General features: G+C 43.8%; 1 protein-coding gene across 10 annotated transcripts in view; it reads right to left on the reverse strand.

Moving 5' to 3' along the window:
• Positions 1–13288, reverse strand: part of CELF4 (CUGBP Elav-like family member 4) — a 772591-nt gene extending 759303 nt beyond the window's left edge. For 5 of the 10 annotated variants that reach the window (XM_033164060.1, XM_033164063.1, XM_033164059.1 and 2 more), the window contains exon 1: positions 12934–13287. In XM_033164060.1, the coding sequence (XP_033019951.1) occupies positions 12934–13213 (280 nt within the window). In that variant the 5' untranslated portion in view covers positions 13214–13287. Of the gene's footprint in view, positions 1–12933 lie in introns of all 10 variants that reach the window. The other 5 variants (XR_004427551.1, XM_033164061.1, XM_033164056.1 and 2 more) reach the window with 2 other exon arrangements.
• Positions 13289–13693: the final 405 nt, after the last annotated feature.

Here is a 13693-nt window from a genome sequence, read left to right on the forward strand (position 1 = left end):
GTCCCGTGACCCCACCAAGCATGCCTGTGAGGGTGGAGAGACCAAGAGAACAGCTTTCCCTGACGATCACAGGGCCCAGGCAGGTTCGTACGAGGGAATGCGGTCTTTGCAAAGTCAGAGGCATCCTGCATCTGAATATCAGTTGCTGGGAGACAGCTTCCACAAAGTGCTATTTCATTCATGTCCTGCTTGCAGACTTTCCAGAGCCATCTAGTTTGCCACCTTGGGGAAACAGGATGCTGAAATAGATGGGCTTGATGCTGTATTGTTCTTATGACTCCAGTCCCAAAGCTACCCATTCAAGCAGCCAGTGAGAGCCACCACATGGAAAGATTGTAATGGGTTCCAAGAAACCAACTGTGGCATTGCCTGAGCATCAACCTCTCTCTCCCTCCCTCCCTCCCTCCCTCCCTCCCTCCCTCCCTCCAAGACTTATCTCCAGAGCCCCTCATACCACAGCTACTTAAGTACTAGCACTGTCACAGACACACCTTTCCAGATAATAAAATCCAGTGATTCCCTCCATCCCAAAATAGTTCTTTCCCACAGCTGCCCCCAACAGGTGCTGCCTGAGATGACTACTGCCAAAGCATGAGACAGGGGTTAGGAAGTTGTGCAATGGCCTCCCATCTTATCTGAGCCAGGTTCAATGTTCTTGTTCTTGTGTACAACTTAGTTCATGTTTCAACTTAGTTTATGTTTCGCAACATGGCTCAAGTTCATCTATGAGATCATATGAGTGGTTTTCCTATAGACCAAAAACACAACTGTGTGGTGGGCCCCACGGTGTGGAGTTTTCTCCCACTAGGAATCAAGCAAGCACAGTCCCTGCCACATTTCAGAGGCTAAGTAAAAAATGACTTTACTTCAGGAGGCCTTTGCACTATGGACTTATGCTTAAAAATTCACATATTGTATGTTTTTTTTTCCCATGAGCCGCTTTCAGTGGGCTATAAATTTCTTTAAATAACAAAAGGAAGAAATCAGCCTAGCATCAGATCCTTAGCTAGTGCACTTTTTCAAATAAATAGCTTTACAATAGCTTTCTTCTCTCTCTCTCTCTCTCTCTCTCTCTGCAAAAGCAAGCACTTTCATTCTCCCAGTCAAATTAACAAAGAGCGCCATGCAAACTGTCTGCCCAGGACAAGTAGCAGAACATCCCAGTCAACGAGGGTTAGTTACAAGCCACATAGCCTGGGCAGCTAAGGATATACATGAGCTGAAAACGCCAGAAAACTAAAGCAAGATATGAGCAAAGTATCCCGGAGAATTAGGGTAAAACCTGAACCACCCTAAACAGCCAGAGTAAGACTGTTCAAGCTGAATGGGGTAACCGAATGAGTGCAATGATGTGCTGAGATAGGCATGGATTGCTGGAGAGGGAGTAGTTAGTATACTTTAAAGCAAGTGAGCCTTGCTATGATGAGATTTATCTGAGTATAAGGCAGTCAGGATGCATATTGGAGGTAGTTCCTTTCCCCCATGAATAATAGCTTGCATAACAGTTCCAAACTTATGGTCTTGATCGATAGGACACTGCAAACTACAGATGCTCTATGGAAGTGTGAAGGCAAGGGAGGGGAGAAGCATTGTTTGAAAATCCAATCCATTTTGGATCAGGCCTTTGGGCTGTCTTATATTTCTGTTCTCACCTTTTTGGGTGGGGGGGGGGGCTAGCAAGAAAGCCAACCTCTGCCTCTTCCCTCTCCAACTTAGCTGTTTAAGTTAGAGGGTGGGGGAGCTTCAGAAATGATGTCATCCTCCAGTGTCTGCAGTGAAACTGGGCAAAAGAATATTTAAATAATAAAAAATTTAAAAAAATAAAAACGGCTGAGAAAGAAAGGAAGGAAGAATGAAGGATCTTTTTGCTTCCAAACGGGCAAGGGATAATAAGCAGGGCTTGTGAATCTTCCATGGGTTAGCTTTCAAGTAGTTTCCAGCCCGGACACAATTGGCTCAGGAGAAGAAAGGTATCTGTGTCTCCTGCAGCACTTCCAAGGAGCACTCCAAAACATCGTTACTTCACCATATTATTAGAAGCAATCAATGCAATTAATATTACATGTGGGCAATTTTGTAAATTCTGCACCGTCTGTCCTCCTTGAACGTTACCGTCAGCAGTCCCTTTATATACACGGACTGGTGCGGCTGGTCAACCAAACCATTGATGCTATTAATAATGAACGGCTAAATGGCCACCTTTGGGATTGGGTCTTCCTTAGAACGCTCGCAGATCCTTAAAGGAACACTGCCGGTACATTTATCGCCATACGGCTATTGCTGTTGCAGGTAAGGTGGTTTTGCGATACCCTCCCCCCCCCAAAAAAAAATATTTAACTAGCGACTGTATCCTTCTCATTTTCAGAGCTTCAAGAATCATCCTCTCCTTTCCCTGCCCCTAAGGTGATCAGCCAGTTAAAGTCTGGCACAAAAGCAGTATAATCGGGAGATTCCCACAGATCCTAAGCGATAGATTGCTTGACGATCTCCTTCTCGGTGAAAGAATGTGCGGTTTTATAGCACTTACAATTACCTGAAGATTGCTTCGAATGCCACACTGCATAAGACCAACAAATAAATTTGTGTGTGCATTTGAGGAGCGGGTTGTGTATTGCTATTGAGCTCCACAGCAAAGGATGTGGGGGGATATTTCTGTGCATATGTGACTTGGGTCTTCTATGTATCTCTCTCTCTCTCTCTCTCTCTCTCTCTCTCTCTCTCTCTCATGCCAGAATATACAGTCAATCCACAGATCGTCTGAAAACTGCAAAGCTTTTGGGCTTTAAACCTGCCGCTGACAAAAACCTCACACAAGGGTCCAGATACCCACAGCGCAGTAAAAACGGCCAGGCTAGCTTTGAAATTATCCTTTTCCCTGGACCCAGACACAGTACACAAGGAAACCAGACATGGATTAATTAGGTGTGACTGTATCATTAAATTAGGATAATGAACAAACAGCTACGTATCACATCCGACTTGGCATGTAAGGCTCCCCAGCAGCCTTCAAGTCACCTGCCACTTTCTCACAGAGCTAAGCCTACAACATCCGCTTCAGAAAGGGGCAAAACAGCTGCATATCCCTTAGCACCAGCGGGACGCACCTGTACCTGGAATACTACTAATGCTCATGTGAGGGGGGGGCAGTTCTTAAATATTTTATGGGCCAATATGCATATTTTGCATATCTACATTTTTTATATCTCTACAGGTGCCCATTATGGACACACAGTCATGTTCTCTCTCTCTCTCTCTCTCTCTCTCTCTCTCTCTCTCTCTCTCTCTCTCTCTCATGTTTCTGCAGCTTCCATGCAAACTATCGGAATGAAAAGGAGTTCCCTTCCAGTTCTGCAAAAAGGAACAGATTTTGGATCATGATCCATTAAAAAAGGAGTGTTGATTTGAGTGTAACGTCATGTTAAAAGATGACAACGTGCGATTCCCAAGCAATCACAAATTATTGTAAAGAAAGAAGAAGAAGTAAAATCTATTTATTTTTTAAGAAGCCGGCTGTGTGCTCTTGAGCGTGCAGGGATCAAAAACTAACTTCAACAGTATTAAATCCAGCTTAATTCGTGATTTAAGCTTGAAGTTTGCAAACTTATAAACATTTCATGGAAAGGATGAGAGAGAGCTGTCTAAACTTTAATGGATGTAGGCATTCATATGTGAATATGAACAATCCCAGGCTAATTACGCCAATGTCCCAAATTTCAGTGCTGAACAGGGCAGGCACCACATTCAGAACACTCACCGTAACATGTAAACAAATATTTCATCCCTTGTGTGTGTGTTTTTCCACTCAAGACTATGCCTGTCTGTGGCACACGTTTGTAATTTAAATGTATGTAGAGTCTGCATAGCTATTTTGTGGGCGACTGTTTTCCCATTGTTCCTGCAGTATAAGCCACACAACCTACAGATTATTTCAGGTGTTAAATGTGTGGGTAAAATCTTCATGGATTTGCAGTGCCTCTTTTTAAGAGCCCAAGGAGGAGAAGAAAACTTTACCCAAATTTTCCTGCAGTTTCCTCCCTGGGTGAATTTGAGATATTTATGTAACTATCAATTTATGTAACTATCAATTTTTGATATGTTCCCTAGTTTTTACTGTTAAACTGCAAGTTTGCCTACTGCACATGCCACACAGTTGGGATTCACTCTATGAAAAGTACCATATCTAAATGTCCATATTTATGTATAGGTGCACCTATAGGTGTCTCTACTAATGAAGAGCAGTTCCATATATGCATTTTAACTAGTATATATATATACTAGTTAAAATGCATATATGGAACTGCTCTTCATTAGTTAATCAGAACAACATTAGCCTGGCTAATAAACCTTTTGTAGATTTAGAGTTGAAACAAGTTGCTATAGACACAGACAGGTAAGGGCATACTGGTGTTACATGAAGTTATGGCTCCAAATGCCAACATTTGTCTTACTTTGCCTTATTTCAGAAATGTATTTTCTGTGCTATTTCCTTCCTGACAATTTTGCTGGGAAATCTTTTGCAGAATTGCCTTTTACTGGCACCTACGATGTGGCAGCCTCACCACCCCACCTTCACCTAAGGCTCTGGTGGCTACCCTAGGAAACAGTTAAAGTTTAAGCAAAGGTTGTCCATGCTCAAGCAGAGAGGAAGGAATAAATGCACGACAATGAGGTAGATCGAAATTGGTAGGCCTCATTGGCCAAGCTGTCGGATATTTCTAATGCATCTGAAGGCTTCGTTACTAAGAACCTGCTAAGTATCTTTAAAACCTTTGATCTGTAGTCAGTCTTAACGAAGGAGACAATTAATTAAAGGCGAGCAACTTGCAATAAAGTTGCATTGTGGTCAGTTTATATACACTGTCCAGAACTGGTTCACGGGAGTCATTGTCAATTAAAATCTTGCTGGAGTCCAGTTCATTATCATTTTGCCTCGTCCCTCACCTTGATCAATATATTTTGGTTGCTCCGTCTTGACAAACCTAACACAATGTCTATATCTATATGTCTCGCCATTCATTTTGCCAACTGATTATGATTTATTTTTAGCCGCTCCATACGGTTGGGCACTTTATTCAAGAGGCTTTGAGTTGTCATCCGTCTTTATTTTAAGGAGCTGCAATAATAAGACTTCTCTCTCTCTCTCTCTCTCTCTCTCTCTCTCTCTCTCTCTCTCTCTCTCTCTCCCTCTCTCCCCACCCCAGATAAGATGTCAGTTGTGCATAATGAATGCACAATAAAAAACCGCATTCGCCCGCAAGTTGCATCCCAGCAGTGACACCAGATGACAAACACAAACTAATGTGAGGTCCAGAATGACACCCTTTCTTTAGCTCATGCCAGGCACTGCGGCAGCAAGCAAGCTGAACAGCATTTGGGAGGAGGGGTCTAAGACTCCCCCTCCCCTTCCAATCATATTTTTGTATATTTGTATGGCTATGAAAGTTGGATGGAAAAGGTCCCGGCTGGGCCAGACCAAAGCAACACCTTCCTCTTTTAACTTTTAGTCTAGCCAGTGACGCAAATCTAAAAGTGAGCTTTACCAGTTGCCGCAGAGTTACTACATACTTTTGTTGCAAGTGAAATTCAAGGTGGATTCATCTAGCCTGTCCAGGTGAAATATCTTGAGGCATTTAGAAGGGCACAAAAAGCATTTCAGTACAATGGTGTTCCAAGCATAAAACAGTTTCTTGGCCCTGGAAGATTCACAGCACCAGCATCTCTAAAAGAGAAGTTTCTATAAATAAATGGTTGGGCCCTATTAAAGTTTGACTTTGCTATTGTCAAACACTACCCGGAATATGCCTAAAGATCTTGTGCATAACGTACAACCAGAATAATAATGGCCAAACAGGAATCCAAGAAACAATTCTGGTTCCCCTAAAAGAAGATTTCCAAGGAATCAGGAGCCTGATCCAAATAACTATAATAAGTGGCACTAACAGATGTTAGAGTAAACATCTGCTTGTAAAGAGGCATCTGGAAACCACAATTCAATGCATGCTCATCTATGAGCATTGATAGATCCAGACAGTCTTGGTCTTGGTTTGTGTGAGTTATTATGTCATACATATGTAGCGGCATTTATTTGAATTTGTGAGCTGCAATTTCTGGATGTGCTTTTGACATCACAAGAGTGAAACCAATGGCCATAATGGAAACCTGGATCCCTCTCTTTGTGGCTGCACAACTTCCTCTGATAGACTGAACCAACTAAGTTCATCACTATGAAGGCTGAACTAAATGGTTTCTCCTCCTGTGCAAATGAGCTCTTATGCCAGAATCAACAAGTAGTAAGATGTGAAACATTTACCATGACCACATGAAGCAACTGTAAAATCTCAAATCTAAACTCTGGTACAATTCACAGATACTTCCAGTTCATGATAAAACTGTTGTTTGTCTGGAGTCAATGACTGGAAGTGAATGTACCCCTTCCCCAAGATTACCAAACTGATTAATAGGAGTCCACCCTGTTCACTGCTTCCTATTGTCTGGCTCAATGTCGTTGGCTCTCAGCTGATAAACATGGGATTCTAGCTCAACTGCTTTGGAGTCATAAGCCTCTCTGCTTGGTGGGGCAAGCATAAGCATTCATGGAGCACATTCAATTTCTAAAAGCAAAAGACATCACAGCCTTCCAAACTACCACTTCCAAACCAGCATTGGGATACATGACTGCACCTTTCAATGAATAACAGGTAGGGGCTCCTGTCATTTCTTCCACAGACTTCAGGACTGCACTTGTCTCCGTGTTATCCAGATCTCAATGGAGTACAAACTAATTCTTACCAACTTTTTGCCACAGTCAACAAAAGTATGGTAACTCCCCCACACCCTTTCCATGGAGACTACTTTGCTGCATGTCAACAGCTTTCAGCAATGTTGAGTAAGTCACTGCAAACTTTCTTAAACTTCGTATTCTCTGCATTGTTGTTGTTACACTCTTTTTTTCTTATAAACTCCTCAAAGGAGGAAACGATAGATTAAAAATCAATAATACAGAAAGGAAGTGTGATTAAAACAGCCTGAGACTTGTTATACTAAAATTAGTCCAGGAGCAAGTTAGATTAAAACAGAAAGACCCCCATCTTTCATCCTGGAGTCTAATAGGATTGTGCATCAACATATATCACTACAGAAAGTGTTTTGTAAAATCAGGGCCTACTCCTAAAGTCCTAGGTGATACCTCTCCTGAAGAATGGCCTCCCTGGTTATCTTAAATGGAAAGATTTATATAGGAACAGGCCCTTCGTCAACATCCAAGTGCGAGGACACGAGAGGCCCAACATCTGCAGCCAATTGCTGCAGTGATTATGTCTCTAAAGTATTTATTTTCACAATCAGAATTGTTATCCCTTGTCACATCCACAATCAATTGCTCTGAATATGCCTTCTTTTCCTTTGTTCTCTTCAAGGTACAGGGAGGTAATTGTCCTGTTACCTGTCTCCTCTGACGTGCCCATGTTCTTCCGCCAATCAGAGGCATTGGAATGAGGGCTATTGTGGAGTAACAAAAATAATAATAATTTGAATTTCTCTACATCTCTGAGTCAGAAAATATGTTTATGGTGTCCAAATAAAACACCTGAAAGAACATGCTTCAATTCATCTCCAAACTCCCTTAGAGCAATAGGTCTTATGTGAGGGAGAAAACACGGGATAACTATTCATTAAAGTAGAAACTTTAAACACACACACACACACACACAGAGAGAGAGAGAGAGAGAGAGAGAGAGAGAGAGAGAGAGAGCACACCAGGATACCATTACTATTACTAGAGTGATTAATGCAAGGGTGAGTAAGAATACAACATTTATTTGGAATACTATCACAAATAGGTTATACTTTTGACAGGGTGAAGAAAAGAAGCTCTTCATTTGCCATTCTAAAAACAAAACAAAACAAAAAAACAAAAAACAGAACCCCACATACTTCCACATTCATAGGTATTGCGATTGGAGAAGGAAAATGGATTATTATTATTTTGTCATAAAACTAACCCACTGTGGTTTGTTGGTTTAACAGTTGGTTCTTTTTGGCTGCAGGTAGAATGCTCCCCCCCCCCACGCACACTTTGATGCTGTTTTTCGTTGTGTACGCGTATTCCCTCTTTGAAACTCGATCTGGATTACAACCCAACTAAAGACTAAGCAGGTTGCTTTCAGTCACGCAAGCCTTATGTTTCAATTATGGAGGCATTTATTCAACACCTGTATTTAGCTGTGTCCCTTTCTGAGTACATTTTCATTTCCCCAAGTCTTTTTTTATCGCTCCGTACAGTGCATCTTAATTTAACAATCATTGCACTTCTAAATCTCACAGCTAACCTGAAAACTGATATTGCATTGAGGTTGAACAAAGATTTAATTCACATCTGTCTCTCCCACTCTGGCTTCTCTCTAATAAAAGAGACTATTGTGAATTGGGTAATTTGTGGACTTATAAGACCAGGTGTTTTCGACTCGGAAAATGACCTGTGTTTCTGAGAAGGGAAACAGACAACAGTTGAAATAAACTATTCTTCCCTTATATACCTCTTTTTAGCTATGTATATTTACTGAATGTGAGGTTTGGCCTTTTATTGTGGGGGGTGGGGGAGACACCCCCCACCACCATCTTGGTGATGGATAGTAACAATTTTCCATGAGCTGCATTGCTCAGATGAGACTTGAAAGGACATCCTATCTTTCAGGGTAATGGAGTCCTCAATGCTTATGATGCTTCTCACAACTCTGATTTTTAAAGCCCATTAAACCCTGTGTATGTGTGTTTGTGTTTGCTAAATCTCACTACCAGATCTAGCCTGACTTCCTAAGGACTATCAAAAAAAGAAAAAGAAAAAAAAGATGGCATATCCCAGTTAAAAACGCACTGCGGGCCTTGGTTACGAATCAAGCATGGATAGAAAAAATTACTATTGAAAACCACTTGGGATGGTCCTGTTTTGATTTCATTCATTTATAAATATTAGGCTTAAATGCCACTTAATTGGCCTTAAATTATTTCCAAAGATAGCGCATTATAATATGTCTGTCCTGAGAGCACTAACCTTTATGCCTCTGAGTAACTCAGACCTAAAGCAGATGCCTCTGCTAAGCATGAATTGGGTGGGGAAGTTGTGAATGAATTTGTTGCCAGTGTCTCTGATTAGCTCACTAGCTTTGTATGTTTGTACATGTTGCAAAAATGTGTGGGATAGTTTGAGCTGCCAAGACATTTGCCTGTCAATGATCTAGATAAACTGTGTGAACAAAATCCCTGCAGAGGCCACCTTCCTCAAGTACTTTCCTGCCCCCTAAAAAAAAAAAAGGCACTATACCGATCTAAGCCGAATCAGCAGTTGACACACAGATTATATTTTATCTGGAATTTGCATAGAACTGCCAGATCTTAAATTTCATTTCACCTTCCTGGAACCCGAATGAGAAGTACAGATCTCTGGTGAGAGTTTTTCTGCGCATCTTTAAACTAGTTATGCCCATTCCTCTCTCTCTTGCTACGTTACTGACAATGGGACTTACTCCCCAAGAAGTGGACAGAGTCCCCTCTAATCTAGGAGCAAGCCCTGTTGAACTCAATTGGACTTCCTTCTGAGGGGATCTGTTTGATTGCACGGCAAACTATCTATGTGAAACCTTTCAGCCAAGGCACAACAAAACCCAACGGTGTGTGTGCATTCACACACAAACACAGTCACAGCATTGCACTCTGATGTAACTCGGTGGATTTCAGCACACTTACCTACCCTGAATAAGTGACTGTAGTCTAATACGATGTTTAGAGGTTCGTGGCAGGCTTCATAAAGAAAACCACTTCTCTCAATCATTCCACAAGCTTTTTCAGTGAGAGACATACCTGCCTAGGAAGGTCTGCAAATAAGTACCGCTAGAGGTATTTGTCCCTGCCTCACCTATGGAAAGCATTTTCTTCCCACTACAGGATGTGAATGAGCAGAGAATGGTATAGGAACCTGAGCAGACGAAGGAAGGAAATTGTATGAATTCTTATGGTTGCATTAGTTTCTGATTTAAATGCAGTCATGAAAAGAAGGAGGCAGGAGGAAATGGTAAGATAAATATGATCCTATTTCTCCGAGCCCTGTCATGCTTTTTGACTTTCCACTAATTAACCAGCAGTGGCAAGCAATTCGTCCCCAACCACCCCCCAACACACACCAGGTAGCCAAAGGCACATTTTTATCAGGATTAGTGAGCAAATCTGTAACATCACAGAGGACTCTTCTCAGATGGGCTAAATCAGGCCAGGAGTTTCAGCCCTGGGTGCCTTTGGAAACCACAGTAAATCCCCCTGCCGTGCCGTATGAATAATGAGAGGGATTGGGTTGGGTTGGCTGCTGTACATTCCCCTGGCTGCTCTGAGAGATTAAAAAATGAACCTGGTTACTAAACAAGCTTGTACTTATGCAAATTGGCCTGAAGGGCTTATACCTTGACACTTGGACAGTCCTTACGATTCACCTTGAAATACAGTAAGATGCAGAGGAGTGAAAGTTAAGCATGCCTTGAGCAAGACTCTGCCCTAAAACTAAGCAACCCAGGGAAGGCAAACGCTTAACGGGGAGAGTGGGATGGAGATTCGCTGAATGAAAGAGGTGCAAGTTTTCTGGATTCTAACAAAGCCCATTTAGCTAGTTTCTCTGGCACATCCTATCCCTTGAGGTCTGGGTGGGTTACATGAAGCACACAATAAAATAGCCTAAAACTAAAATCATGCTAAATAAAGGATTCAAGAAACCTCCTTCATCATTAAAATGTTAACACCGGGCTACCCACACCTAGACAAAATAGGGCAGGTATTATCTATTGGACTTTCGTCTGTTCAGGACTCTTTGTCATAATTATAATATGTGTGTACATGTGTGCTCTCGTAAATGAAAATAAAAGAGCCACGAGGCAACCATTAAATAATAAAAAGATCCTTGAGTTACACACACATCCTTCTTCTTCTTTTTTTCCCCCTTTCAAGTAATATCTTGATGTAGAATTTGTATTTACTTAGAAAAGCTTTATAAACTTTCTGTGCATTGATGGTAGTGGAGAACCCCCCCCCAAAAAAAAAAACCCACAACCCAACAGACATCGCCCAAAGGGGATGAAGCTACCCATCAAATCCACACCTCTCTTATTAAGCCTCAAGAACCCCACCTTCCAGAAAGCTTGAATGGATGGCCAAATAAGATTCTGGTTTGTAGTGACTGCAGAGGAGAGAAAGGGGGGGGTGGGGTGGCGGCTGTAGTGAAGGAAAGAAAGGCAGTTGTCAGTTGCCACCCCCCAGAGTTCTTCCTGTGCAGCATACTCTCCCCCTTTCCCTTCCCCCACCCGTTTTGCAACATCAACTCTTCCTCTTTTAAAAATAACTTTCTATTTGCATAGCCATCCCCTAGCGGATTGGGGGGTGGGGGTGGGGAGGATTCAAAACGTGCCATTAACTTTTTGAAGATTTACTGCTGGACACACACGGCTGGCTTAGCACGTTGTGAGACATTTCTCTGGGATTTGAAGTGGGAAGGGAAATCTGGCGGCTGGATCCCCACCCCACCCCCACCCCCATGCTCTTCTTCCACAATTTGGTTCTCCCTTATTGAAGTCCCCCCATGTATTCTACGTTACTGTTATTATTACTCTTACTATTATTACCTTTTCTGAACCGAGAAGTGGAAAGACAAACCCATAAGAGAAAAGCAACCAGAGAAACCCCGAGTAGTGCAAAGCAGTTCTTCCGCCGCCAGACTTTATCTACTTGCTTATGCCTAAACCAGTCCTTTAGGTCAATCGCATCCAACTTATTCACTTCAGTCCCACTGTTCAGGCATCGCGATCGATACACTGGCATGCCTTTTGCAAGCCCTCTCCTCCTCACTCCCCACCCCCACCCCAAAACAAACACACACTTCCTCCCCTTTTGTGATCTTTAAACTACACACCGAAGCATTGCAGGGGGAACCCGAGTGGAAGAAAGGAGAAGGGGAACGCCAGTGGACTTCCATCCCAAACCCCCGCGAGTGAGGAAAACAACAAGGGAGGTCTCGGCCGAAGAAAGGAGTAGACGGGTCCCACAGCACGGCGGTTCCCCCTACTCCATCCCTCCCCTCAAAAAGAAAAAGGGGGGGGAGAAAAAGAAAAAAAGAAACTCTGATCACCGTCATTAAAAAGTTCTTGAGCTCCCCTCTCCGCTGCTGACCCAACGAGGTATACCCCCACACCCCCGTCTCCAGAAGTGGATGCCTGAGCAGTCCACACATACTTCGCTCCAGATGCATCGCTAAAACCTCTTCTCCTCTCTCAGTAATTCTCCTCTCTTTATCTGGCTGGCTATACACACACACACACACACACACACACACACACACAACATCGCTGATTTCTTTCTTCTCTGGGATTCCACGGCGAGGACTTCTTAGCAAAAGAGCAGAAAATCCTAACATCCGTTCCTTTGCTCTCTTCCTCCCCCCGCCCTATTAATTTCCCCGTCTTCTAGGGTCCGCCGTTGTCTGGTCTGGGACCGGCTGCAAAATAACCACCACCTCCCTTTCCCCGCTTCCTTCCCGTCCACCCACCTACCCAACGCCTCTGTGTTTGGGCAGAGTCCGCGCAACCCAAATAGCAGCAGCCCGTTTCAGCACCACGAGCCGCTGGACAGCTCCGTCCATCCTTTCCCATACACCCTTATGGATAGTTGCGGTCCCTCCCTTCGTTTCCCTGGTGGGCTCTTGCTAGCTACATTTGTGTTTAAACTTCCCCCACCCTGGAGATCAGTCGGATCTATAAGAGATCAGCCTTCCCCCCCCACCTCTCTTTATGGGCTTCCAACCTAGCAGGATCTGCCCCCCCCAGCAGCAGCACCTCCTTCCCCGGACTCTCCCCTCCTCCAAGCCCCTGCGAATAAGGGGGAAAGTTAAGAAGCGGACCTCACCTTTGTGCATGCCAGTAAACCTGTCCTTCAGCACCGTCAGTTCATAGATCTTTCCGAACTCTTCAAAGAGAGGTTTGAGGTCCTTCTCGTCCAGGTTGCGAGGGATTTGCCCAATAAAGAGCTTGATGGCATCGTGGTCCTTCATGGGAATGGTGGATGTGTTCCCTGGACTGTGATTTAATCCGTTCATGTGCCCGTTGGTGTTGGGGTTAGTGTGGTTGCTACTGAGGCTGGGATTGTCTGCTTGTCCGTTTGCTAACGTGGCCATCTTTATATACATAGAGAAAAATCTTCTTTTCCTTTTTTTCCCACCCCCCCTCGCTTCCTCTGTTCCTCTCTCCCGCTCCCTCTTTCTCTCTCTCTCTCACACACACACTCCCTCTCTCTCTCGCACACATACACACTCTCACACAGGAACACACACACTCTCTCTCTCACATACACACATTCACTCCACCCTCTCTCTCTCTCTCTCTCGCTCTCGCTCTCTAGGTCTGAACTGATTTTTTTTTTAATACATTGAACAGCCAGGATCTCTGTCCTTTCCGTTTAAACAGGCTGGATCGGTTCAAAATGCCAGTGAGGCTGGGGGGTAGGGGGCGGGAGGGAGGGGGAGAGGCGCGCGCGGGGGTGGGGAGGGATGGAGACCAGGGGGAAGGCGGGTGGGGGCTGGAGGGGCACTTTCTTTCGCTTTGGTTCCACCGAACCCCCTCGCCCCTCCTCCCACTTCACTCCCACCCCACCCCCACCCCCGTCTGCC

This window comes from Lacerta agilis, chromosome 11 (genome assembly GCF_009819535.1).
Source record: "Lacerta agilis isolate rLacAgi1 chromosome 11, rLacAgi1.pri, whole genome shotgun sequence".
NCBI lineage: Eukaryota > Metazoa > Chordata > Lepidosauria > Squamata > Lacertidae > Lacerta > Lacerta agilis.